The sequence below is a fragment of the Zootoca vivipara genome, chromosome 3 (assembly GCF_963506605.1).
Source record: "Zootoca vivipara chromosome 3, rZooViv1.1, whole genome shotgun sequence".
Lineage (NCBI taxonomy): Eukaryota > Metazoa > Chordata > Lepidosauria > Squamata > Lacertidae > Zootoca > Zootoca vivipara.
In genome coordinates this window covers 99686335-99710444 of record NC_083278.1, presented here as the reverse complement: position 1 = coordinate 99710444, position 24110 = coordinate 99686335, and the positions used below count along the sequence as shown (strand labels likewise).

General features: G+C 39.7%; 1 protein-coding gene across 1 annotated transcript in view; it reads left to right on the top strand.

The window, feature by feature from the left end:
• Nucleotides 1-24110, top strand: part of LRPPRC (leucine rich pentatricopeptide repeat containing) — a 113764-nt gene that overhangs the window by 67053 nt on the left and 22601 nt on the right. The window contains exons 24-30 of the mRNA XM_035111198.2: nt 356-480; nt 2181-2287; nt 10964-11032; nt 13583-13673; nt 20150-20292; nt 20428-20554; nt 23422-23548. Of these exons, the coding sequence (XP_034967089.2) occupies nt 356-480; nt 2181-2287; nt 10964-11032; nt 13583-13673; nt 20150-20292; nt 20428-20554; nt 23422-23548 (789 nt within the window). The remainder of the gene's footprint in view (nt 1-355; nt 481-2180; nt 2288-10963; nt 11033-13582; nt 13674-20149; nt 20293-20427; nt 20555-23421; nt 23549-24110) is intronic.

Here is a 24110-nt window from a genome sequence, read left to right as displayed (position 1 = left end):
TTGTTGTTGTTGTTGTTGTTGTTGTTGTTGTTGGATGAGAGGGGACTCACACTCAATGTTAGCAGAGTCCATTGTTCATTAGAAAAATGCACCCAGCCTCTGTGGACCCCGTATCATTCAGATTTGATCTGTCTACATATTTGCTTCAAAGAACCTCCTGTATAAGAAAGTAGGGCCATCTAGATAAAAAGGCAAAATAAGTCTCTTTTTGGGGTTCCAGGTAAAGTGTTAGGAAATGAATTGGATGCATTGTATGTCCTTGATCCTTTTTTGGACAGGTGACTGTTTCTGAGGTTCAGTGTATACACTCTTGTTTTTCTTCCACCTAAAAACATGTTGTGGATTTTCTTTTAAGGGATGACATGGAAGCAGCCGTGGAAGCTGTGTTTGACTGCCATAGGAAGTATGGCAGCTTCCCTAGACTTCACGATGTCTTGTGCAGATTAATACAGAAGGGAAACACCGAACTGTTGCAGAAAGGTTGGTTGCTGCTATTATGGATTGGGATTTTCTTCTGTTCTTGCCCTGCATTACGGTAGGGGGACACCTTAAGCCAACAATTTTTTAGCCTTTTATTACCGAGGGCCACAGCAGTAATGTTTGGAATCACATGTTCAAACCATGTCCTGTGATCAAGAAGAAGTATTTAAAAGTTCTTGGGGGCACTGGGGATACCAATAATATCCCAAGGACCTCTCAAAACAAACTTAAATCCATTGACTCCAATAGGTCTACTCAGGATGATTTAAATTAGAAATAATGAGTGATGTCATATTATCTATGGCCAAACTGAGCAGTTCTGTCCTTGAAGAATATTTAGCTCCACAATTCATGAATTTCCCCCTATAAATCTTCATCAGGAAACAGGGTGGATAAAAATCAATGATTTTTAAAAAAAAATCAATGATTTTTTAAAAAAATCAAAAAAATCGGATTTTTTTTATTTAAATCGATTTTTTTGATTTAAATCAGATTTTTTTTAAATAAAATGCTTTTTGAGGAAAATATATTACCATCCAAAGGTTGTTCCATCATGAAATAAAGATTAGTTTTTAAATTATGTAGAATAAGGTTGTATATGTTTATTTTTGGGGGTAAATAAATTCCATTAATCCAGGCATCCCCAAACTGCGGCCCTCCAGATGTTTTGGCCTACAACTCCTATGACCCCTAGCTAACAGGATCACTGGTCGGGGAAGATGGGAATTGTAGTCCAAAACATCTGGAGGGCTGAAGTCTGGGGATGCCTGCATTAATCCATTCACAATGTCATGCTCTTCCAGAGGTTTTTGTAAGATTATTGGGCAGTTTCTCTGCATACAAGATATTATCACAGATGCTTGGTTTACTTTTGCAGTTCTCAAAACTGAATTTGACTCAACAGAGATCACATGCCTCTTCTTCACAGCAAAAATGTTATAACATGAACAGAGTTGAGAAAAAGACCTTAATCCTATTGTTCTACAAACCTATGAATACAGAAAAAATCCCTTCAGTGCTAAGTTTCAAAAAGTTCAATGAACAGAATAGAAACAATATTTTTCTGATTGTTTGGAATAGACAGTATTTATGTTTTTCATGTGTAGGCTGGGCTGGCAGTCTAAGTTTCTTAAAATACATATATATTGTTTTTGTTTAGCCAAATTAGTTAACAAACATGGATGTTTGTTTAAGCAAATAACATATGCTGTAATGTTCTTGTTTCAGTTGAATAAATCTATTTAAATTGTTATTATTAAGGTAATGATTATTTTTCTCCTTCCTAAGTACAACAGTAAAGTTGTCCAAATATGATTAACCTATTAAACTGGGGGATAAAAAACTAATATGAAAAGTTGTTATTCTAAAAATCTTAATCTACTTGCATATTAAAGTTATACCAGCAAGAATTAGTCTTTATGTAGAAAACTATGATTTAAATCAAGCCTTACTGACTAGTGATTTAAATCGTGATTTAAATCAGTTTGATTTAAATCAAATCCACCCTGTCAGGAAAAGGCGAGTCTTTCTGACAGGGTAAAAATCAAACTCCTCAAGAAAGTGCATAGATGGAACATGCCATCAGATCTAGCTATAAGTGATCACATGATGCTACGGCATGGGTCAGCCATTTGCCTTGTGACATGTTCCTTTTGACTCTAATAGGTAACCTAATTTGCTTTTTATGAATGTTCCTATAGCAATGGATTTCGTGAGCCAAGAGAGAGGTGAAATGATGATGCTGTATGATCTCTTCTTTGCCTTCCTCAGTACTGGCAAATATAAAGAAGCCAAGAAGATCATTGAGGTGAGACTATAACTACAGTACTCTAATCATACAACTATTTTAGAGTTTTAATTAGAATTATATATTTAAAGTTTTTAACCTTTAATTAGTCTTCTTCTGATTAATGTTAATAGAATCCAATCCTAGTAATGAAAGATGGGGGGTGGAGGAGTCAGGGGAAGACTAGGCTGCCTTTCCCCCCATTGTGTATAATTACAGTTAGAAGCGAGGCGGCCTGGCTGTATATTGGAATTGTTTCCTTACTTTGTCAAATTCACTATTAAATATCCAAATGATATTTGCATATTAAATCTCGGATTGTGGAACAATTAAATTAAACCTGCATTCCTGGGTGTAAAGTTGCTAATCCTCTTTCCCAACAAATTCTTTGTTCTTTAAAGCACTGGAATTTAATTTGCTGCAGACCATGCTCAGATTTATTTGTAATGCTTGTCTACCAGTTAATCAGCCAAACAAGTGCTGTCTGCTACTGTTTGGCATTTAATTTAGCATTTTTTCCCCTCCCACTATGGTAAGCAGCTTATAGAAAGTGGTAGGTGACAAACTTGGTCTATTTAGGATTAGTATATTTTATCTAGGCTTGATTGAAATTTTGCTTACTGAAATTGATAAGTCAAAAGGGCAGCCTCAGAGCTTTCCCAGATTGTGATTATTTTCCTCTAACACAGTTGCATTTCTCCCCCCACCCCTCCCAAACTCCATATTAGTTGACCAGTTTACATTAGTGAGAGGAAAAGAGAGAAGTTAATCTTTTTGCAAAGATGAGGCTAAGCTTTTCAAATGTAAAGGGAAAAAACCCAAAGGTCCTTTTAGTAAATCACAAGGTGACTTATTAATAATTGCTTAAATTTTAAAAAATGAAAGAAAATACTGAATGCTAGTCATAGCTTTGCCTGAATTATGGTTTCAGTGATAATTTTGAGTGAACTACCTGATCTGATTGGATGAATTTTGGTTGTGAATCACCAACAGCTTTATCAAAAAGGTTAAAACAATAAAATAAAGGGAGAGAATTAGAGATGTGAAGGCCTAGAAAAACAAAAATGTGTGTACAGGGCGAGAGAAGAAGTCCTTATTGAACTTTTCCTCAATCTCCCCTAAATACTTAATCTACCATCACCCCTATGCTGCTTGCCCTGTTGGTATCTAAACAAGTAGATTCTTGCCCTGCAGTCTTATTTGCACTTTTTGTCTTAAAAAACCCCGAAAACTTTAAACAAATTGTCAGTTCCTTTCATTTCTGTTTTTCCTAAATAACCACTCACTTAACTTTGTGTTTCACTTAGGGATTAGCAAATATAATGTCAACAGACGACAACAGCCTAAAACATTAATTTCAGAAACTTTCCCTCTTGCTAGTTTATCAGAAGAGAAAGTAGACATCTGGCATTCTTGCTTGTCCTTTTTATGTTGGATTAAGATTTCTTAGTTTTGCATAATCTTGATGGAGCCTCATCTAAGCTTTTTTAATATGCTTCATTCACTTTTCAGCTCTTTAATTTTGCTTGTTCTCCTGTGGGCCAAGACCAATCTGTAGCAATTACAAAATCTTGGGCTATAATTTATTTAGAAGGGATAGATAGGGAGCAAGTTAGGGGTTTACGTATATGCATAGTGACAATTTGTGTTTTAAAACACAAGTCACCTCTAAACAGCATGAGTGTTTATTTACAAGTTTCATCCAAGAGGAATAGTATTCCCTGTTCCAAAGACCTGGTGTAGATGTAGTAGTTCCTTGCAGACAATAGCCGGCACAGATTGGGAGCCAGCCTTTCAAACCTGTTCCCAGCATTGGCCAGTGGATATGCAACCATAGTTAGTTTGTGTTAACATGGTTTGCTCCTGAGTACTTAATATGAACCTTAGGTTAATGCTAGACTCGTAGACTTCCTGTTATTTGGACTGAAGTTGTCTGTATATGACAATGTATATGACTGAAGTTGTCTGTATAAGTACATGTTTGAAGTGGTTTGAAATATAAGAAGTACAGAGATATTATGTTTGGAGGGGGGAAGTGCACCTTTAAATAGGTTTATTAAGTACTTATTATTATTATATATTTATTTTATATACCACCCTATACCCGGAGGTCTTAGGGTGGTTCACAGAACAAAGTTCTGAATCTTATTTTTATTAATTAATTTTTAATAAATTAATTAAAATAATTTCATAAAAACACTTTTCTTGAGTAGACTGTTATTATAATGATCTAAACTGCTTTAAATTTTTGTTGGTTTATTTTATTTTATTTTAATTGCTGTGCACCACCCTGATAGTTTGAGAAAGCAGTATACAATGCATTTGTAAATAAATGCCAATTAAAAACAATCCTTATGCATATTTTACTCTGTTGTTGTTGTTGTTGTTTAGTCGTGTCCGACTCTTTTTGACCCCATGGACCATAGCACGCCTGTCTTCCACTGCCTCCCGCAGTTTGGTAGGAGGCATAGTTTGGTCAGAATTGTGTACACACTTCCAGAGTTACCGCTAAATACAATACTTCTGGTAAATGAGCCACCACAGCCACTAGAGGGCTGTGAAAATTTGTGTCCCAGGTTCTTTTGACTCGTCTACCCATGCAATATCTGAACCCAAAGGGGCACATTGGTTGCTGGATATGAATTTCCCCCCAGCTGTCCTACTCCACTAAAAGTGCATCAGAAATAGCTTAAAGGTAAATTAAAACCACAGCGTAAAACCCCCAAACAGTACAAATCATTGGTAGGTGTTTTTAAAGTTCCCTTATCCAGCCCGCCCTTCTGTAAAAAAACCTTCCTGAAGAGCTATGTTGTAAACCATTTGCAAAAAGCCATCAAACAAAAGAGAGGCAGATCCAGAATTGGGTGTATCTGTGTCTCTTGTAAGCTATGCCTATCAATGAAACCACAAGAATCTCCTCCCTTCAGATCCCAAGGCCTAGGCTGGCACATATGGAGAGAAGCATCCTTTCAAATATTTGGGACTTAATTTGATCAGGGCTTTGAAAGTCAACAAGCACCTTGCATTGGGTGTAGCAGCACAGAAGTTATCATATAAGTTACATTTGCTTCCTAATTTGTGAAACTGGATATTCCAGAATATCACAGCCTGATATAATGCAGTGAATATCCATGTTTCAAACTGTGTCTCTGTTAGATGGTTTAATCTGACAATGTGAAGATGATACCTGTTTGTGAAAAATAATCTTTAGTGCTGCTGACAGCAGCTCATTCTTGTGAATAACCCAGCTGCAGATGAAAGCTGTTACTATTGTGCTTTGTGTTAAAAAGTTCAATATGTGATATTTAACTCTTATTTTAATGTTTCCACATCCTTTATGCCATTTTTTCCTACTGTTGATGTAGCACCAACTTTTGGTACAATATTATGCTCCCCAAAGAATCTGTTCAGTGTAAGAATATTGGCAGGACTCAAATGTTCAAGTGATTCTAGAGATACTTGAGAGTAAAAGTAGATGATGGCACTCAGACCTAACAAGGGAGCTACTTAGGGTTGATTATATACAGATAATGTTTAGTGAAATTATAGCAGTACAGTGATTTCAACACAGCATTGGACATGCATTACAATACCAACCGATTTCAAGATACCATTGGTTTTGTATGTTTTTAATCTACTGTAAAAACCACAAAAATATTTCTGGGGCCTGAGATTGAGAGATTACAGCACCCTTTCATCCAAATTGCTTTTTCTGTGTATCTGTATAAAATCAACATGAAACTCAATTTTGTAGTGGAGATAAAACTATTGTAGCAAGATGTTCCTTTATTTGTAAAGTATGATTTCATTTTAATATAGATGTTCCATAGAAATTTAGCTTCCAAGATTATTGATGTGACCTATTGAGCATGGGAGATGGCTGGAACAAATTATTTTGCATGGTGTGTGCGAGAGAGATGTTGGCATATGCTGCCTTTGAATATAGTTCAGAAGCTACTATAGTTCAGAGGCCACATACAACACCAATCCTGGCACCAGTTGGCTATCAATTTCTAAGTGCTGGTTTTGACCTATAAAGCCTTATGCACCCAGGACTCCAATACCTCAAGGACACCATGTAAATCAACCCAGGCCCCGTGTTCGGCATTTAAGACCTTTCTCTTTGTGCCCCCTCTGAAGGAAGGGCAGATGCTGGCAACATGACAGCAGGCCTTCTCAGTGGTGGCTCCCTGTTTGTGGGGTGCTCTCCCCAAGGAGGCACACCTAATGCCACTATTTGAACCAAGCAATGCCATTTATATTCATCCAGGCTCTTGGACCTTAATTTTCTGTCATCTTTTTAGTTAGTCTGCTCTTTTATACATGTTATCGATGAGAATGTTAGGTTTCTTTTCCTTTGTTTTTAATGTTTGTTTCTGTTAGACACTTTTGTTTAAAAAGTGACTAATGAATAGATTAATGATATACAATGCATATGCTGGGAAAGCACTACGTAGTGTAAATAATAAATGATTAGTATTAAGGCTCTTCTGATGTTCTTTTATAAAACCTCTCGCCCTCCCTTCCTCTACATAGCTGGGAGGAGGGATTTCTGTTCCACTTTTGATAAACCACAGTTTATCATGCCATTTTGGATCTCGAACAATGGTCAATCTTAACTGCAATTAAAATGCCAACTTCAGTAACTATGATTTGAAGTTGGCTTGTTTTTTCACAGACCATTAGTTAATGTTAACTTCAGTTTGTTGATCCTGTTGGCACTACAAGGTGCAGGTAAGCAAAACTTTCTGAACTCTTCCTATGGGCTGCTTGGGAAGAAGAGGGATAAGGGACGGTGCATGTGCCCAACCAAGGCTCACTGCAACTTATTCCTGCTTGTCCACATTGCATTGAACTATGCTTTAGGGCAACCTTGCTAGTGAGCCCCAAAAAGCTAAAGGTCTGGAAAAACTCACCTGCATTTTACTCTTAACAGGAGCTTCTTCTTCTTCTTCTTCTTCTTCTTCTTCTTCTTCTTCTTCTTCTTCTTCTTCTACTTCTACTTCTACTTCTTCTTCTTCTTCGACATGCCCTTGATTTCTATGATGGACATGCAGGAAGGGTCTCATCCTTCTGTGCTGGCTGTGGGAGAATTGTAAAATGCAAAAATGATTATTATTATTTTTTAAAGGATATTCAGGGCTGTTTTTTTTTTACTTATGTGTGAGACAACTGCCCATTGGAGCCAGAGTAGTAGCTCCCACAGGTGTGTTTTATTAATACTGCTACTACTACCACCACAACCATTTAATAATTTATGAATTTCCTTTTACTTAAATGTCTTAAGGAAGTTTACAGCTATGTCATAAAAACAGATAAAATAGTTTTAAAGAAACAACAAGGCTGAAAATAGGTTTAAAAACAATACAAAATGAACACCTAAGGCAGAGACCTTTTTTATCCAGCTGGCAAGGCTTGCTGAAATAAAAGTGACCTCAGTTGTTCTCAGAAAATACTGATTGTGGGTGTCTTCCGTATCTCAGCAGGAATACTGGTTCCACAGAATAGGCTCTCAGAAGGCTTTTTTTGCTTTAATGCTTTTATGGTAGGATGCTACCTTGGATCCGAATACATGATTTAAAAAAACTTGTTTTTTGTTATTGCTTTTATTTGGGGGTGGTGTGGGGTGTCAGTGGTTGTTTTATTTATTTATTTGCCAATTTCAGTCAACATCTCATCTGCCCTCCCAGCTCCCACCCCCTAGTTGCACTTCTACTGCACAACATTGCACACCCTCTGGGTGGCTTCCGGGGTGGCTTTTCAGAGGGCACAGGAAATCTATGGTGCCCACACCATTCTCTGATTCCAGGCCTTTGGGTGGTAAAAGAATATTTAGTTAAGCTCCACGTGAAGACATTAAAATAGTTATTTTGCGCGCACACAACAGCCGCAAACAAACAACAGTATAAAAGCAATTTGGCTTGCTGTCCAAATATATAATTATCCATAGGGAGAAGTCAAAACAATAGAGCAGTAAAGATTACATTGTAAAGCAGAATACTGTTTTAAGCCTCATATGGTATTGAAAAGAAAACATTTTTAGAAAACTGAATGGAGAATGGATAAAAAGCTGTCTTTTCCAGAGGGAAAGCAAGTAGCAAGTAGCAATCAGTAGTGTTTGTTGCTGGCAAACTTAATGTTTTCACTTTGAGTGATCTGTAAGTAAAAGAAAATAAAAGCCACAAGTTATTGAAGATTTTTTTGTAGGTTACAGCACAGGTTCTCTCTTCTTCTTTTCTTTTTACAATGTACTGCATTACAGATGTCTCAATTTCAGACCAGGCACAATGCTGAAAATTCAGTAAGATGGTTAGAGATAAGCCACAAATATGGACTATCGTGCAAGCCCTAGAGATTTAGTTAATCTGACCTAGATGTTCTTTTGATGATTGAGAACCTACTATATGTGAAAACACTTCTCAATTTCAAAATGAAACACAAGAATATCCACTGTATAACTCAGCTGTCCTTGTAGTGATGGGCACAGCAATCATTTTTTAACAGAGGAGGATTTGCTATATAAAGTTTTCTGCTTTTAAAGCCATTTAGATCATTGGCATTTGGAGCAGCAATGATATTGAAAGTTGGAAGTGAATGCCGCATTTGAGTTTTACTATGTCACAAAGAGGATTATCTAGAGATTCAAGTAACATACTTCTTCTCTTTTAATTTCCATGGGCATGTTGTATAAGATGTTAATTCTTTAGTTCTCACTGATTCCCCCACCCCACCCCGACCCCCGGTCTTGTGAAATTGTTTAAGAGATCATCAGATGGGAGGGGAGACATAAGAGGTGTATTTAAAACCAGCAAGCACTTCTTCTGTATGCATTCACTTGCCAATATCATGTGTGCTATGAAATTATACACAAGTGGTTTCTGTTTATCGTTTGCTTGAATTTGCTTGATGGTCACTTATCCATATGACATAAAACAATGATTTGATAGTCCTATGCTAAAAATATAGGAAAGGGGGGGAGGGAACCCTGGCATCTTAGAACAGGGGTTTTCCAGCGGACATTATGGTTGCCAGATCACGTTCAGTCTTGGCGGTTGTGGGGAGGACATCAGAGGTAGCACCCGGCATTGTCACCCTTTTAACTTCTTTAAGAAGTTCAGTGCTGTGCCATTGGGCTCCCTGTGTGTAGTAATTTATCAGATTCACAGCATCAGTAGTGCTACGGCATTGGGTACTGGGAGAAGTAGAGTGCTTGAGAGAGATGAACCACCAAGTTCTAAAATGCCACTGGGGGTTCTGCTACTGCCACAAACTTTGCCAGATGGCTTTCAGCAAAGTTCTGATCATTTCTATCCCAGTCATGACATTGGAGCTTGCTTCGGACTTTCCACCATCAATATTGGATTAGATCTTTTGGTAGTACCACTCTGCAATGTTGCAACATAGATGAAGTTAGTGTTCCTACTATTCATTGGAAAAGGGCAGAATGTGGGGCTGTGCTTGGGGACAGGAGGGGGGCAGGCAGGAATTTTGCTTTTCGACTATGTTTATATAACCTTTAAAAAAAAAATGCAGACAACTTTAGCGTCGCTGATAGAATCAATAAAGGGTTTGATATACAAAAGAAAAGTCCAGAGTGCACGAGAGGAAAAGTCCAGAGTGCACGAGAGGAGCTATCAGCCAAGGTAAAGGTAAAGGGACCCCTGACCATTAGGTCCAGTCGTGACCGACTCTGGGGTTGTGCGCTCATCTCGCATTATTGGCCGAGGGAGCCGGCGTATAGCTTCCGGTCATGTGGCCAGCATGACAAAGCCGCTTCTGGCAAACCAGAGCAGCACATGGAAATGCCGTTTACCTTCCCGCTGTAGCGGTTCCTATTTATCTACTTGCACTTACCTTCTACTCTGCCACATTTGCACAAAACTTTCACCAAGGCTAAGCACTTGCCCGCATCAAGAGCAACAGATGAATCTTTACGAGAGCTGGGGTATATAAAAAGAACTGCATCAACTCAATTTGTGCCAGAATATAATAATCTCACAGCGCAATCATGTAGATGTTTACTTAGAAATCAACCCCACTGAGTGCAATGGGTCTTAAAGGTAAAGGTACCCCTGACCGTTAGGTCCAGTCGCGAACAACTCTGGGGTTGCGGCGCTCATCTCTCTCTATAGGCCGAGGGAGCAGGCGTTTGTCCTCAGACAGCTTCCGGGTCATGTGGCCAGCATGACAAAGCTGCTTCTGGCGAACCAGAGCAGCACACGGAAACACCGTTTACCTTCCCACTGGAGCGGTACCTATTTATCTACTTGCACTTGACATGCTTTTGAACTGCTAGGTTGGCAGGAGCTGGGACCGAGCAACGGGAGCTCACCCCGTCACAGGGATTCGAACCGCCGACCTTCTGATCAGCAAGCCCTAGGCTCAGTGGTTTAACCACAGCGCCACCTGGGTCCCTTGGAGTAGCAAATAAATGCCCTGTAGCTGAGAACAGTTTGCTTGTAAACTGAAATCATTTGGTGGTGGACAATTGTGAAGGCTGTTCCACAGATATTTAGTACCACTACTGTTTTTGAAAGTGTTAAACCTCATATTCAACTGTTGTAGCATAAAAGTGTAACTACTGGGCAAGTTCACCACTCGAGTAATCTTAAGTTATAACTGCATATTAATTCTCCACATTTAAGGAATTATTCCAAGTCAGCAAGTGCTTAGTTACTATGAAATCTTGTTTTGCAGACACCTGGTTTAAGAGCTCGACCAGCCAGACTGCAGTGGTTTGCAGAGAAGTGTATTGGAAATAATCAGGTTTGTGTATTGTGAAAATGTTATTTATATTACTAATTTAAGGCAATAATTTTGCATCATTTCTATTGTAACCATCCAAATTCAAGAGGAAAAGACTTAATCAGTTTGTGGTTACGTGCACCTCCTACTATCAGAATGCTCTTTACTGAAAATTTCAGTTACCCAAACACAGAGTTATACCCAAACCTTGCTACACAAACGGCTGATTCAGATATCCAAACAGCCCACTTCCTTACATATTTGTGTTTTGCTGGTCGGCAGCAGCCATTTGGGGCAGAAGGCATAGAGCAGTGATGGGCAAACTTGGCCCTTCCCATCATCCCTGACCATTGGTCCAGTTAGCTAGGGATGATGGGAGTTGTGGTCCCAGAACAGCTGGAGGGCCAAGTTTGCCCATCACAGACATAGAGGAAGGGAGAGAGATCCGACAAATCAGGGAGCAGGAGATATCAGGCAAAGGGAGGGAGAATGGACAAATCAGAAATTTCCCATAGGAAATAATGGAAATCATTGGCTTGTTATGCAAACACTCATCATCAAGCGATTTACTGGGAGCGCATTGTGTTTGCAAAGCAGGACCTGCATGTACTAACTACCTTTCAGTAGGGCCTCCAGTTGATGACACTCTACAGCTATAGGGTAGGATAGTCACCTGTCTTGTCTTTCCCATTCCTGATATTATATTCAGGGTTCTATCATTTTACTTGCCAACTTGTTAACAGTAGAGCTCTTCCTCCCTCTCAGGCATTTGCTGTTGAGCTTCAAGCACAGGCCCAGCTGCTACTACGCTGTCCTGTAAAAGCCTATTGAGAAAAAGAAAGAAACATTCTCCTTTTCCCTACAGAGAAGTTGGGAGACTGAGCTTTTGCAAGAAGAGAAATCACTCCTCCATTCCTCCTCCAAGATCTTTGTGGGAGAGAGGAAATATGGCTTCCTTCCTGTCCTGCTGGGCTTCTGCTGTTTTACCTTTTCTGCAAAAGCCCCACAAGAGGGCAGATGTCTTTTCCATTCCTCAGTTTCTCCATGAGCCACAAGACTTGGAGAAGGAAAGGATTAGTGGTGATCACAAACAATAGCTTGGTTAGTAGGCTAATGTTGACACGGTGAAGAAAAACAGTATGAACCTGTTTTTTCCTACAAGGTATTGGCCGCCTAAACAAGTATGCAAAACCATTTGGAAATTACTTAGATCAGTTGTGTACTATTACAGACACAAAACTGATGCCCAGCTAACTTCAGTTCATTCTGAAAGAGAGCTACCCATTTATTGGCAAATACACTGGCTGAGAATATAGAAGGTTGTATACAATGTTAATTATACTCACTCGTTGACATTAATGAACTTAAGTTACTCGTAGAATCATAGAATTGCAGAGTTGGAAGGGACCCTGAGGATCATCGAGTCCAATCCTCTGTGATCCAGGGATGTAACTAAATCATACATAATTTCAGTAATGTTCATTAATTTCACTGGGCATACTTTTGAGTATTATTATTATTATTATTATTATTATTATTTGTACCCTGCCCTCCCCAGCCGGAGCCGGGCTCAAAGCGGCTAACTAATGTTGGCAAAGTGATTAGGTAAAGGTAAAGGGGCCCCTGACCATCAGGTCCAGTCGTGTCCGACTCTGGGGTTGCGGCGCTCATCTCGCTCTATAGGCCGAGGGAGCCGGCGTTTGTCCGCAGACAGCTTCCGGGTCATGTGGCCAGCATGACAAAGCCGCTTCTGGCGAACCAGAGCAGCACACGGAAACGCCGTTTACCTTCCCGCCGGAGCGGTCCCTATTTATCTACTTGCACTTTGACGTGCTTTCGAACTGCTAGGTTGGCAGGAGCTGGGACCGAGCAACGGGAGCTCACCCCCTTGCAGGGATTCGAACCGCCGACCTTCTGATCAGCAAGCCCTAGGCTCTGTGCCTTAACCCACAGCGCCACCTGGGTCCCCTGGCAAAGTGATTACTACCGGTATATGAGATACACTGCTATTGTAGGGAAGTGTCAGGAACTGATGAACACATGCAATATATATATGTATAAGATCTTAAATAAGAAGAGCCCTGTTGCATAAGGCCCATCTAGCCCAGCCTCCTGTTCTCACAGAGGCCAACTGGATGGTTATCCGAAGCCCACAAGCAGGATTTAAAGTGTGGCGGTCTTCTCCCAACTTGTGATTCTAAACAACTGGTATTCAGGGCTATGCTGATTCTCGCAGTGGAGGGTACAATTAGCCATGGTGGCTAGTAGTCATTGATAGCCTTATTCTCTCTTTGTTGGTGTGCATTGTCGTCGCAATTTATACATTGTGAAAATCATTGCTAAAATGTTAGTTCGTGCACAGAAAATTCCATCACACGTCATATAGTCACATTCTTCTAATCCCCTTTTTCCTATTTGCTCATTCTACATCCCCTACCTATTCATTACCCCATCATAACTTTTTTACAACTTGATACCTATGCAATAAACGTCTAATAAACCAAGCAGTTCTTTATGCCATGTATAGATGTTATAAATGTGGTGTGTGTTTGTAATATTTTCTCTTTTAAGGTTGAAGCCCTGGAAAGCATGGTGGAGCTGACTCAAAAGCTTTTTGAATGTGATAGAGATGAGATGTATTACTACATGTTAAAATTATGCAGTAAGTAAAATGGACAGTCTCTTCTTCATAAGTGGTTCTTATAAGTGAGGAAAATTCTCGTATTTTTCACGTTAGACTTACCAATGTCCAGAATAGAATTGGTTTTGCAGCCACACAAAAATAATTGAGATATTAACATTATTGAGAAATTAATAGTATTGTAAGCAACTAATAGTATGCACTTTACTTGTATGGCTAAGGATATTGATGGGAGGGGTTACAAAGGGCAGCAACTGTAGTTTTAGTGTGAGGAGCAAACAATTGGAATCACAAGGCACAAAGTGTGCTCATTAATGCTTCCTCTTCATCCTGGAAAAATGTGGCAAGTGGGGTGCCACAGGGTTCTGTCCTGGGTCTGTTGTGGTTTAACATCTTTATAAATGACTTGGATGAAGGAATTGAGGGGATGGTCAACGAATTGGCAAATGACACCAGAAGACAGAATTGGGATTCAAGATGTCCTTAACAGATTGGAAAACTGGGCCCAAACTAACAAAAGGAATTTCAGTAGGGACATATGTATGGTTTTACACTTTGGCAGGAAGAACCAGCTGCACAAACATAAGATGAAGGACACCTGGCTTGCCAGCAGTACATATGAAAAGGATCTTGGGGGTTAGTAGAGCACAAGCTTAACATGAGACCTCAATGTGAAGAAGAAGAAGAAGAAGAAGAAGAAGAAGAAGAAGAAGAAGAAGAAGAAGAAGAAGAAGAAGAAGAAGAAGAAGAAGAAGAAGAAGAAGAAGAAGAAGAAGAAGAAGAAGAAGCTAATGCTATTCTAGGCTGCATCAACAGAAGTATAGTGTCCTGATCAAGGGAAGTCAGGGAAGGGAAGACAATTTGGTCCCTGATCAATTTGGCTTCCCTGATCAAGGGAAGACAATTTGGTCAGACTCATGTTGGCGGCTTCGAGAATACTATCCAACCACCTCGTCCTCTGTCGTCCCCTTCTCCTTGTGCCCTCCATCTTTCCCAACATCAGGGTCTTTTCCAAGGAGTCTTCTCTTCTCATGAGGTAGCCAAAGTATTGGAGCCTCAGCTTCAGGATCTGTCCTTCCAGTGAGCACTCAGGGCTGATTTCCTTAAGAATGGATAGGTTTGATCTTCTTGCAGTCCATGGGACTCTCAAGAGTCTCCTCCAGCATCATAATTCAAAAGCATCAATTCTTTGGCGATCAGCCTTCTTTATGGTCCAGCTCTCACTTTCATACATCACTACAGTACTGGGAAAACCATAGCTTTAACTATACGGACCTTTGTCGGCAAGGTGATGTCTCTGCTTTTTAAGATGCTGTCTAGGTTTGTCATTGCTTTTCTCCCAAGAAGCAGGTGTCCTTTAACTTTGTGACTGCTGTCACCATCTGCAGTGATCATGGAACCCAAGAAAGTAAAATCTCTCACTGCCTCCATTTCCTCCCCTTCTATTTGCCAGGAGGTGATAGGACCAGTGGCCATGATCTTAGTTTTTTTTATGTTGAGCTTCAGACCATATTTTGCGCTCTCTTTCACCCTCATTAAAAGGTTCTTTATATTATATTGCTCCTTGGCTGTTGTCACACTGTACTGCTAAATGGAGGACAGTGCATAATGGTTACGGTTTGGAATGCTTCTCTAGTCTGCATAGTTGATTAAAAGGGATTGAACCAAGGCCATAAAGTGCACCTGTATGATTTCCCTGAACGTTTGTGTTAGTGGGGGGGAAAGGTATATAAAAGGAAACTTTTTGGATGCCAAGATTCAGGTTTGGGGCAAGTATTCTTTGGTGAGAGAGCTCTAGCAGAGATTAAAAATCACAAAACACGCAGCAGAGTAAAGCATGGAAATATAAGATGTTAAATCTTTGAAATACGGCCTTCTAAGATAACATAGGCAGTAAAACTTGGCTTACAGTGGTGAAAGTTCCTAAATAATTGGTATAGGAATCTAAATAATTGGTATAGGAACACGAGAATGGCTTGTAAGAGCCATGCTGTCTGAGCTTGGGGCAACCAGCTCAGACCTCACACATTGTGCTTCTTAGACAGACTAAGTACAACAAGAGGCTCGATTCCCTTCCTCTGAAGGTGAGGGGGAGTGACCTAGCTAAGGGTCATCTAGTCCAAACCCCTGCAATGCAGGAATCTAAACTAAATCACACATGACAGATTTGCTACCAGCCTAGGTTGCTTATTGGGTTTACTGCAGGGTAGCCAGCATGGTGCACTCCAGATGTTTTGGATTGCAACTCCCAGCAGCAGCAGCAGTAGCAAGCATGCCCAGTGGAGATAAGTAGAATTAGACCTTGATTAAGAGGACACAAGACCTTTGGACACAACCATTAGGTAAGGATGCAATCATGGCCTCTCTCATATTGCATCCTTGTTCTCCTTTTTACCTAGTAGGTGGGCTGGTCACCACAATTTTCAAGTGTTCTATCTTTTAGCTGCCAAGCTGTCTGGGCTTTATTGCAGCTTGTTAAAGATTTACTCTCCCTGCTTCAGCCATTTTCGTTGGTGAAACATTTGGTACGGCATTTGTCCATGGGTGAAATGTTGCCCTGCCCTGCCCATGGGTGAAATGTTGTTCATTGTACTTCAGCTGCATTCCAATTTACCATTTAAGTTTCTTTCTTCCAGTTTTAGAGTGTTAACCCGAATAGGGAAACGTTCTGCAGTTGGCTTACTTTGGTTGAGCGATAATTGAAGGTTTTTGTAAACCACCTATTTGCTTCTGCATAGGTGGTATTTATCTCTTGAGGAGTTCTTTAAAGAAAGTTGCCATTTCCCATCATTGTGTAGTACTAAACCATGTCTCAGAAATTCAAGAATCCTCTCTGTAATTTCTCCCCTTGCTTTGAAGAGCTGTCTTGTTTTGCTGTCTACAAAAGAATTTGAAAAGATGTTCCTCTTTGCTACATACATAATTGCTTTCAATAGAAGATAGCCAAATACACTCGCAGCCTCCTAAGGAATATCTTGAAAGCCTTTCAAAATCTTACCAGTACGTGGGCAACTTGTTAAGCATTCGAGGACAATTGAAAATTGAGAGCCACATAGCATTGGATGACTGCAGATTCGATTGACGGAAAGGGAGTTTTGCAGGCGTGTCATACCTCTGAAACATTTTGCCTCATCCTCTTTTAATAGGATCAGATTTTATATGGCCTGGGATCCAAAGGACTGCTTACGTAATGCTTCACATTGATAAAGGCTTTGGACTTTATATATCTTGAATTGGAACCTCACATACCATATGGCACACAGTTTATGAAACTGAGAAGTCATTTAAAAGCAGTTTGATAGGACATTTTGGAGTGGTTGTCTGCTTTTCACAGAAACTATCTAAACATCATGTTGCAGGGTCCCAAACTCTTTGCTTTATGCATCAATTTGTGCAATCAAGCCCTGATATGAGTAGAATTGGACACACTACATGTTCCTACAACCCTCCTCTATTCAGACATCTTAAATATATGCCTAGGAATTTGTTTCATGTTAGAAGCAACCAATGCAGGTCAGTTGGGCTAGTTTAAGCATAACTAGGTCTCCCCACATGCCAAAGGAAAAATGTTGGTTTGGTTGAATTTAGTAATCCTTAAAAGGATACCTTGTATAAAGGGGGGGGGGAGGACACAAAGATTCTTGTTGCAAATTTAATTTTGACTATGTGAATATGAATGTAGCCGCCTCCTTTCCTGCTCTTCTCATGGATGGATTTCCTCCTAAATTTCTTGGTTTTCACTAACTGTAATTTTCTGTGTATCTGAAGAAGTGTGCATGCACACGAAAGCTCATACCAAAATAAAAACTTAGTTGGTCTTTAAGGTGCTGCTGGAAGGAATTTTTTTATTTTGTAATTTTCTATGGCATCTGATGAGTGCTTGCTTGCTTAATAGTTTGCTTTTTTTAAAAAAAAATGACTTTCAAACCACAATAAGAGGTGACTTTGCAAACTGTTGTTTGAAGGTTAGCAGTAACCATAGTTTTCCAGTTCAGACATGGCAAACTGTGGTTAACCAAAATTAGGAAGGTGAAGGAAGGGCTCCATGAAAGAGGAAAACAGGCTATGAAATTCAGTAACTGTAACTCTGTAACGTGCCACAAGATTCTCCATTATTTTTGCTGCAGAAGCCCAATACAACCACCTCTGTAGAACTGTGTTTTTTGGAAACAGGTGGATTTTTGCTTTACTGCAGCTCGGCAATGTGATGTTCCAACACCTTCATGTCTCTCTATAAGATAAGGAAACATGGCTTTTTTTCCATCTACCTTGGCAGAGTGTTCACCTCTTTTGCTTGCAAAAAGAACATTCAGAAGAGAAGTGGCCAAGATACTTGCTGTATGCTTTATTCCATTCTTGCATTTCATTTTCTCAGCAGCTTTTTTATATATTATAAAAAAATCTTCCTTATTGTTTTACAAATACTGGTCCACCATAATAAAGCAACTGGGTTTCCAAACATAATCCTCCTTTAGTAGGAGGGAGTCCTCCTCCTTTCCCAACAAGCAGCCTGTCTCTCTTCAGTGGTGAGAGGAGAAATCTAAGATACAAATTTTATCAAACACTGTTGTGCAAAATCTGTAGACATCAAGAAAAGACACAACTAATTCCATCTACTTAAATAAAGGGGAAACAGCTTTGTCCGCTGTAAGAGCAAAAACAGAACCACGTCTAACCATCTTTCAAAACTGTTGCATGCAGTACGACTCCTGAGGTTCCATGGCTATTTCCGTATATTATTACAACGGTAGCTAAATTCAGTTTTCCCTTAGTTTACAAATGTAGGCACATAGTTCAGCACAAAAAAGAGGAATTATTATAAACCTGTAATCCATCATTGATTGCAAGGCGAGTGATGAACAGAGGTTATTTTAACTCATATATTAGAGTTATATGTTGTTGTTTTTCCTGCAAGGAGTTGGGGGATGTACTGTGTTCACTGTGTGTTCCCATATTCAGGCACCTTGGAATATGGGAAATGGTGATGAGCCAAGGATTTGGATCAGCATGTTGCCTATATCCTGATGACCCCCATTGCTGTCTCTCTTCCAACTTGTAATTCTGGAGAGGTTGTGAAAGTCCTGAACTGCTTGGCATCATTGTAGTAGATAGGGATGGGGGAGTGGAAAAAGACAGTATTTTTCTGTGTATAAGACTAGGTCCCCGGTCCCCCTGCCCCCCCCCCAAAAAAAAATTACCGGTAGGTTTAAAATTGGGCTCATCTTATACACAGGTAGTGCTGAGGGGTGTTTTCTTAATTTGGAGCCCCCCAAAATTGGGGGCGTCTTGTACATGGGGGCATCTTATGCACGGGAAAATACAGTAATCCATATGAGACAGAAATACTGCTGGTTGAGGATTTTGATGGTGTGGGAGTACATGTGCAGCCTGTTCTGAATGGGGTTACACTCCCCTTTAAGGAATCAGGTTTCAAGCTTTGAATTTCTGCCCAGAAACCACACCTACATCTGATTTTCCTACATACTGTATTGTCGTGCCCAAAGCACCTCCAGATTAGTTTGTTATAAAATGCTGTGCACAAGGCTACTTTAAAATGTGACTTCCAGGCTGTTAACTGGGGCCCAGAGATCAGATGAAATATCCCTTATTTTGATTCATCTTCATTGCTTACTAGGCACAGTTCAGGGTGCTGGTTTTGACCTTTAAAACCCTAACAGGCCTAGGACACAGATACCCGAGGACCTGCCTCCCCTCTATAAATCTGCCATAATGATGAGGTTATTTCCAAAGGCCCTGCTCTTTGTTCCTCCACTATCAGAGCAAAGGACAGGACTCCTCCTCTTCTAGGGCCAAGGTTATGGTTGGTGTTCAGTTAAGTTTTATTCAGAGTAGACCCAGTGAAATTAATGGACAATGCTGCATTTACACTGCACCAACTCCATCACCTCGTTACCTCCCGCTAAGGTGTAGCGATGCCAGTTGACAGGAGGTCAGGTAAGCAGAACACTCTGTCCACACCGACCGCTGCTGATGGTGCCAACATCTATTATTTGGGGAGGTTTGCTAGAGTTCTGGAAATGTTAGGCCTCTGTCTTGTAATCTCCAGCAGAAACTGTATCCTATAATATAGGGTGTGCATTACTTGCATTATATTCCATAAAAAAGTCAAGATTGCTGGACCCTAAGTGCTACATTGGTGCACACAAGCATGAACAGACCGGCATTGCAACTCCTTCTGGTGTAGTCTCAAACATCTGGAGGTTACCTAGTTGGCAACAGGTGTTCTAACAAAAAGGAAATTAGGACTACACTGGCAGGAGAATTATTCCTATGATGTGTAATATTCTGTTTGGCTCTAATTATAAATAACTTGAAAAAAGAATATTCAAACATCCACTCCTGATTCATCAACAAAGGAAGTTGGTTATATATGGGAAAATAAACTTCATGTGAAGACATGCATGAAACAGCTTGCAGTAGAAAATGACAGTGCCACATTTAGGTTTGCTCTGTTGTTTCATTTTCCCCCCCTTCAGAGGTAAACAACGATTGGCAAAGGGCTGACGCTGTTTGGACTAAAATGCAAGAAGAAAACAGTATTCCCCGTGAAAGAACTTTGAGGCTGCTAGCAGATATTCTTAAGGCTAATAATCAGGAAGTTCCGTTTGATGTACCTGAGGTAAATTAGGTTAATTGTTTTTTTTGTGGTGAAATACTGGCTTTAAAATCTTTCATGTTGGTTAGTGAATGATATGGCAGAAGGAGATTGTATGTATGAAGATAAGTAACTTTGAAAAATTGTTTTCTTTTAAAGATTTGGTTTGATAGCGCTACTGATGAGGCTGTTGATTCCATCAGTTCTCCCTCTTTGACGAGTGATGAACAGGCGACAGATAATGAAAAAGAAATAGCCATACTCTGCAAAAGGGGTAATCCTGAAGGTGAATTAATTTGGACTCTTTCTTAAACTATTGTTGAAAAGAATGTGCTAACTCGTTCAATACAAGGCACAAAGCATGCCTGTATTCCCCAAATCATGGTGCTCTATAGCTAACATTCTGATTCATGAAATTGTACTGTAGAATCTAGGTGCCAAAATATTAGCAGTCTTGTATTTCTTTTCATGCTGAATATATAGGCTCCCGGTATGTAACTGCTTATGATACTATCTTTCTTACTGTTGTAAGGAATAATGAATGTGAGGTTATTACACTCTGTAGTAGGAAGGATATCCCTGATTTAGAATTTATCATCATATTCAGTTATATTAAATTCGGACTTAATCAAGATTAGAAGGCATCTTTCCCACTACAGAAAGTTACTGTCTCCTTTTTGTGTTAAATTAGCCTGAAAAGAAAAGTAGTGTTGTAACAGCTGTTGTAAATAGGGCTGTGCTTGCCTGATCCAATTCAGAACCCAAGGCTGACCCAGATCCAGGCCCCAGCTTTAATTGAGGCCCATGCATTGCCTATAATTTGAAGCCCTGATTAAATACGCAGCTGCCCCCACCTCTTTTGACAGCCCCAGGTGGCTCTGAGGCTGCTTCAACCCTCTTCAGCTGAATCTTGGGTCAGCTCGATTTGGCCCAGGATTTAGGCAGAGCCAGTGCATGTGAATGTTTAGCTCTACATGGAAATCTCTGATTTTCAACTCCCTCTTTCCTCAGCAGAGACCCACAAATAAAAAGGTATGAGGGCATGGCGCTGTCATCCTCATTTTCCCCCTGAAGTGATGGCTTCAAAGTGACCTGCAGCAGCCAAAAACTACTTACCACCACTATAGATATACACTGTCAAACATTGGCCTAGAGCTGCCAGATATTCTTAACCCACGTTGCACATCCTGCCTTCCCTTAAGCCTAGATGGAATCCAATGGTTTTAGTGTTCTTCCTTAGAAGCCATTCAGAACAATGAATTAGTTGAAATCAGCACAAAATGATATTCCAGCTTTGGTGGAATGGAAACTAAATTATACCAGAGCCCTGGGTTTAACTATGCTGTTGCTGGTTAGAATTGACTAGTTTTCCTGTTGTGGACATGAAGGTTTGGAAGACATCATGCTAACCAATCCAATACAGTCATACCTCGGCTCCCAAACGCCTTGGGAGCCAAACGTTCCGGTTTTCAAACATTATTTTGGAGGCCAAACATCCGACAGGGCTTCCGTGGCTTCCGATTGGCTGTCAGGAGCTTCCTGCAGCCAATCAGAAGCTGTACTTTGGTTTCTGAACATTTCGGAAGTTGAACGGACTTCCGGAATGGATTCTGTTCAACTTTCAAGGTACAACTGTGTATCCTCAGTTTAGATCACAAGCTGTGGTTGTATCAGCACATCCAGTTGTGCAGTTATGTAATTTTTGCCTCTTCTCTCTCTTGGGGGAGGAGGGCTCCCTTTGGAGGGCGACATGGACTGCTTCTCTTGCTTCATAAGGAGGTGAGCCAAAGCTGCTGCATTTGGGGGCCCTCCTGCCCATTCAGATAAGTGGTTCCTGGACTTCTGTCCCAAAGTCTTGCCCTGGTGACATCACCTACACTGTCAGCACCTAAGAGCACAGCCTTTAGTTTCAGCACAATTGTGGTAGTCAACACACCAGAAATTGTATAAATAGCAAATTGAACTGGAAGTGTTAGAAATTTGCCAGTTTCCTTTTTTTAAATGTTTGGATATCTTTTCTCAACACAAAATGTTGGTGATGCCTCTTGCATTATTGAAATAAGGTGCATGATTTCATGAACGCTAGTATTGTTTAATCTTTAAGCGTGCCATTATTCAGGTAATAGAGATACAGAGAGTAGAACTTGCATCACATATAATATAGAGTCATTATGTGCGCTGTTGTCTTAAGTTGATTCTGATTTTTTCTTTGCTTTGTTTGGTACATAAATTTCCAAAAAGCAGCTGAACTTTGCTAGATATAGAAATTAACGTTTATTTGATTTTACATACCGTAGTGTATTTAAAATATTAAAAACCAACACTGCTCTTAAGGGAAATAAATAAGCACCGTGTCCCCTCCCCCAATGTATGACATTAATTTTTAAAGAGTATATGAAGCAACAAATTACTGTTTCAACAGGATGTTTACAGCTCCATAATCTTGTTCAGAAAAGTAAATGACTGAAAAGTGTGGTTACCTTTCCCCCCCCTTTTTTTGGTAACGTCTTTTCACTAACTTGACAGTTATTGTGAATGTGTGAAATAAAACTGTTAATCAGTCAAATAAATGCAGTTTTAGTTTACTTGTTAAATATCAGTATATTTGTAAATTGTATGTTTTTATGTAAATCTTGTCGTAGCCAAATAATTTGATCTCCCAGTACTGAAAACACTGCCAATATTTGCTGAATGCTGCTATGATACAGTATCAAACATTGCAACTCCTTTCCACAGAGTTGGGGGGTGCATTAAAATACTGTAATATGAATTACGTCTTTGAACCAAGGTAGCCTAGTAGCAGCTCGACAATGAACGTGAGAATGGCAATTCTGAAGGTGGCTGAGGATAACTTGTTTGCAATTGGTGGCAGTAGTTTTTCTTCTTCTTTTACTTGAATTTAGGTTGTTAAAAGTTCAGAAAGGATTTTGTATTTTAAAGAAACAATTACACAGGGAGGATTTCAACCCAGAAACCAGACAGTTTCTTAAATAAACCTTCTGACTCTTAAGATATATATGAAGAAAAAGGGAATAAATTTGTTTCAGATGCTATATTTTTCTTTCTTTTCCAAAAAGAGAGCTATAAATGCTGTTCCGGGGCACTTCAGTGTAAGTTGACACATCAGTTATTTTGTTTTAATTTTCTTTGCAGGGGCATACAAACTTTTACAAGAAGCACAAGAGCAGGGTATTGGGTTTCCAGCCTCTCTATACGCCTTACTTCTAAGATCATTGCTGAGCAAGGGTTATCTTGAAGAAGCCATCAATGTAAAAAACATGTAAGGATTTTTTTCTTCTATATCCTTGTATATCTGTGCACTTGTAACCTTGCATAAAAATAGTCCAATCTTTGCTTTCAGGTGAAATTTCTGTTTTCCTTATAGAAAAAATGGCCTTATAGTACTTGAAAGTAGCAAAATGCATTGGTCTTGTCATAAGTTTTTTTAAAAGATTAGCATTTTGGCATCGGGTCATTTTGTATCTAATGATGCATCACAGCCCAGTCACACACTTGTACACTTAACAATTTAACAAATGCACACATTATCCAAGCACCATTCACCTTTAATGGCTGGGTGAAGTCCCAAGACCAGACACAATGCGCTGACAGAATCACATGAGTAGGAAGTGCCATTTAGTGAATTGGGCAGTTCAGCTTTGTGCATGAAATATCGTTCTCATGTCGTATGTGCCAGTCAGTCACTATTCTACTGAATTACACCTTGTAGGAATACAGTTCTTTCACAGTGGAAATATGTGACAAAACTGGCCATACCTAAAGGCCTTGCTTTGTAATTATATTTATGTGTGAACTTTTAATGTATGTAAATGTTTGATTTA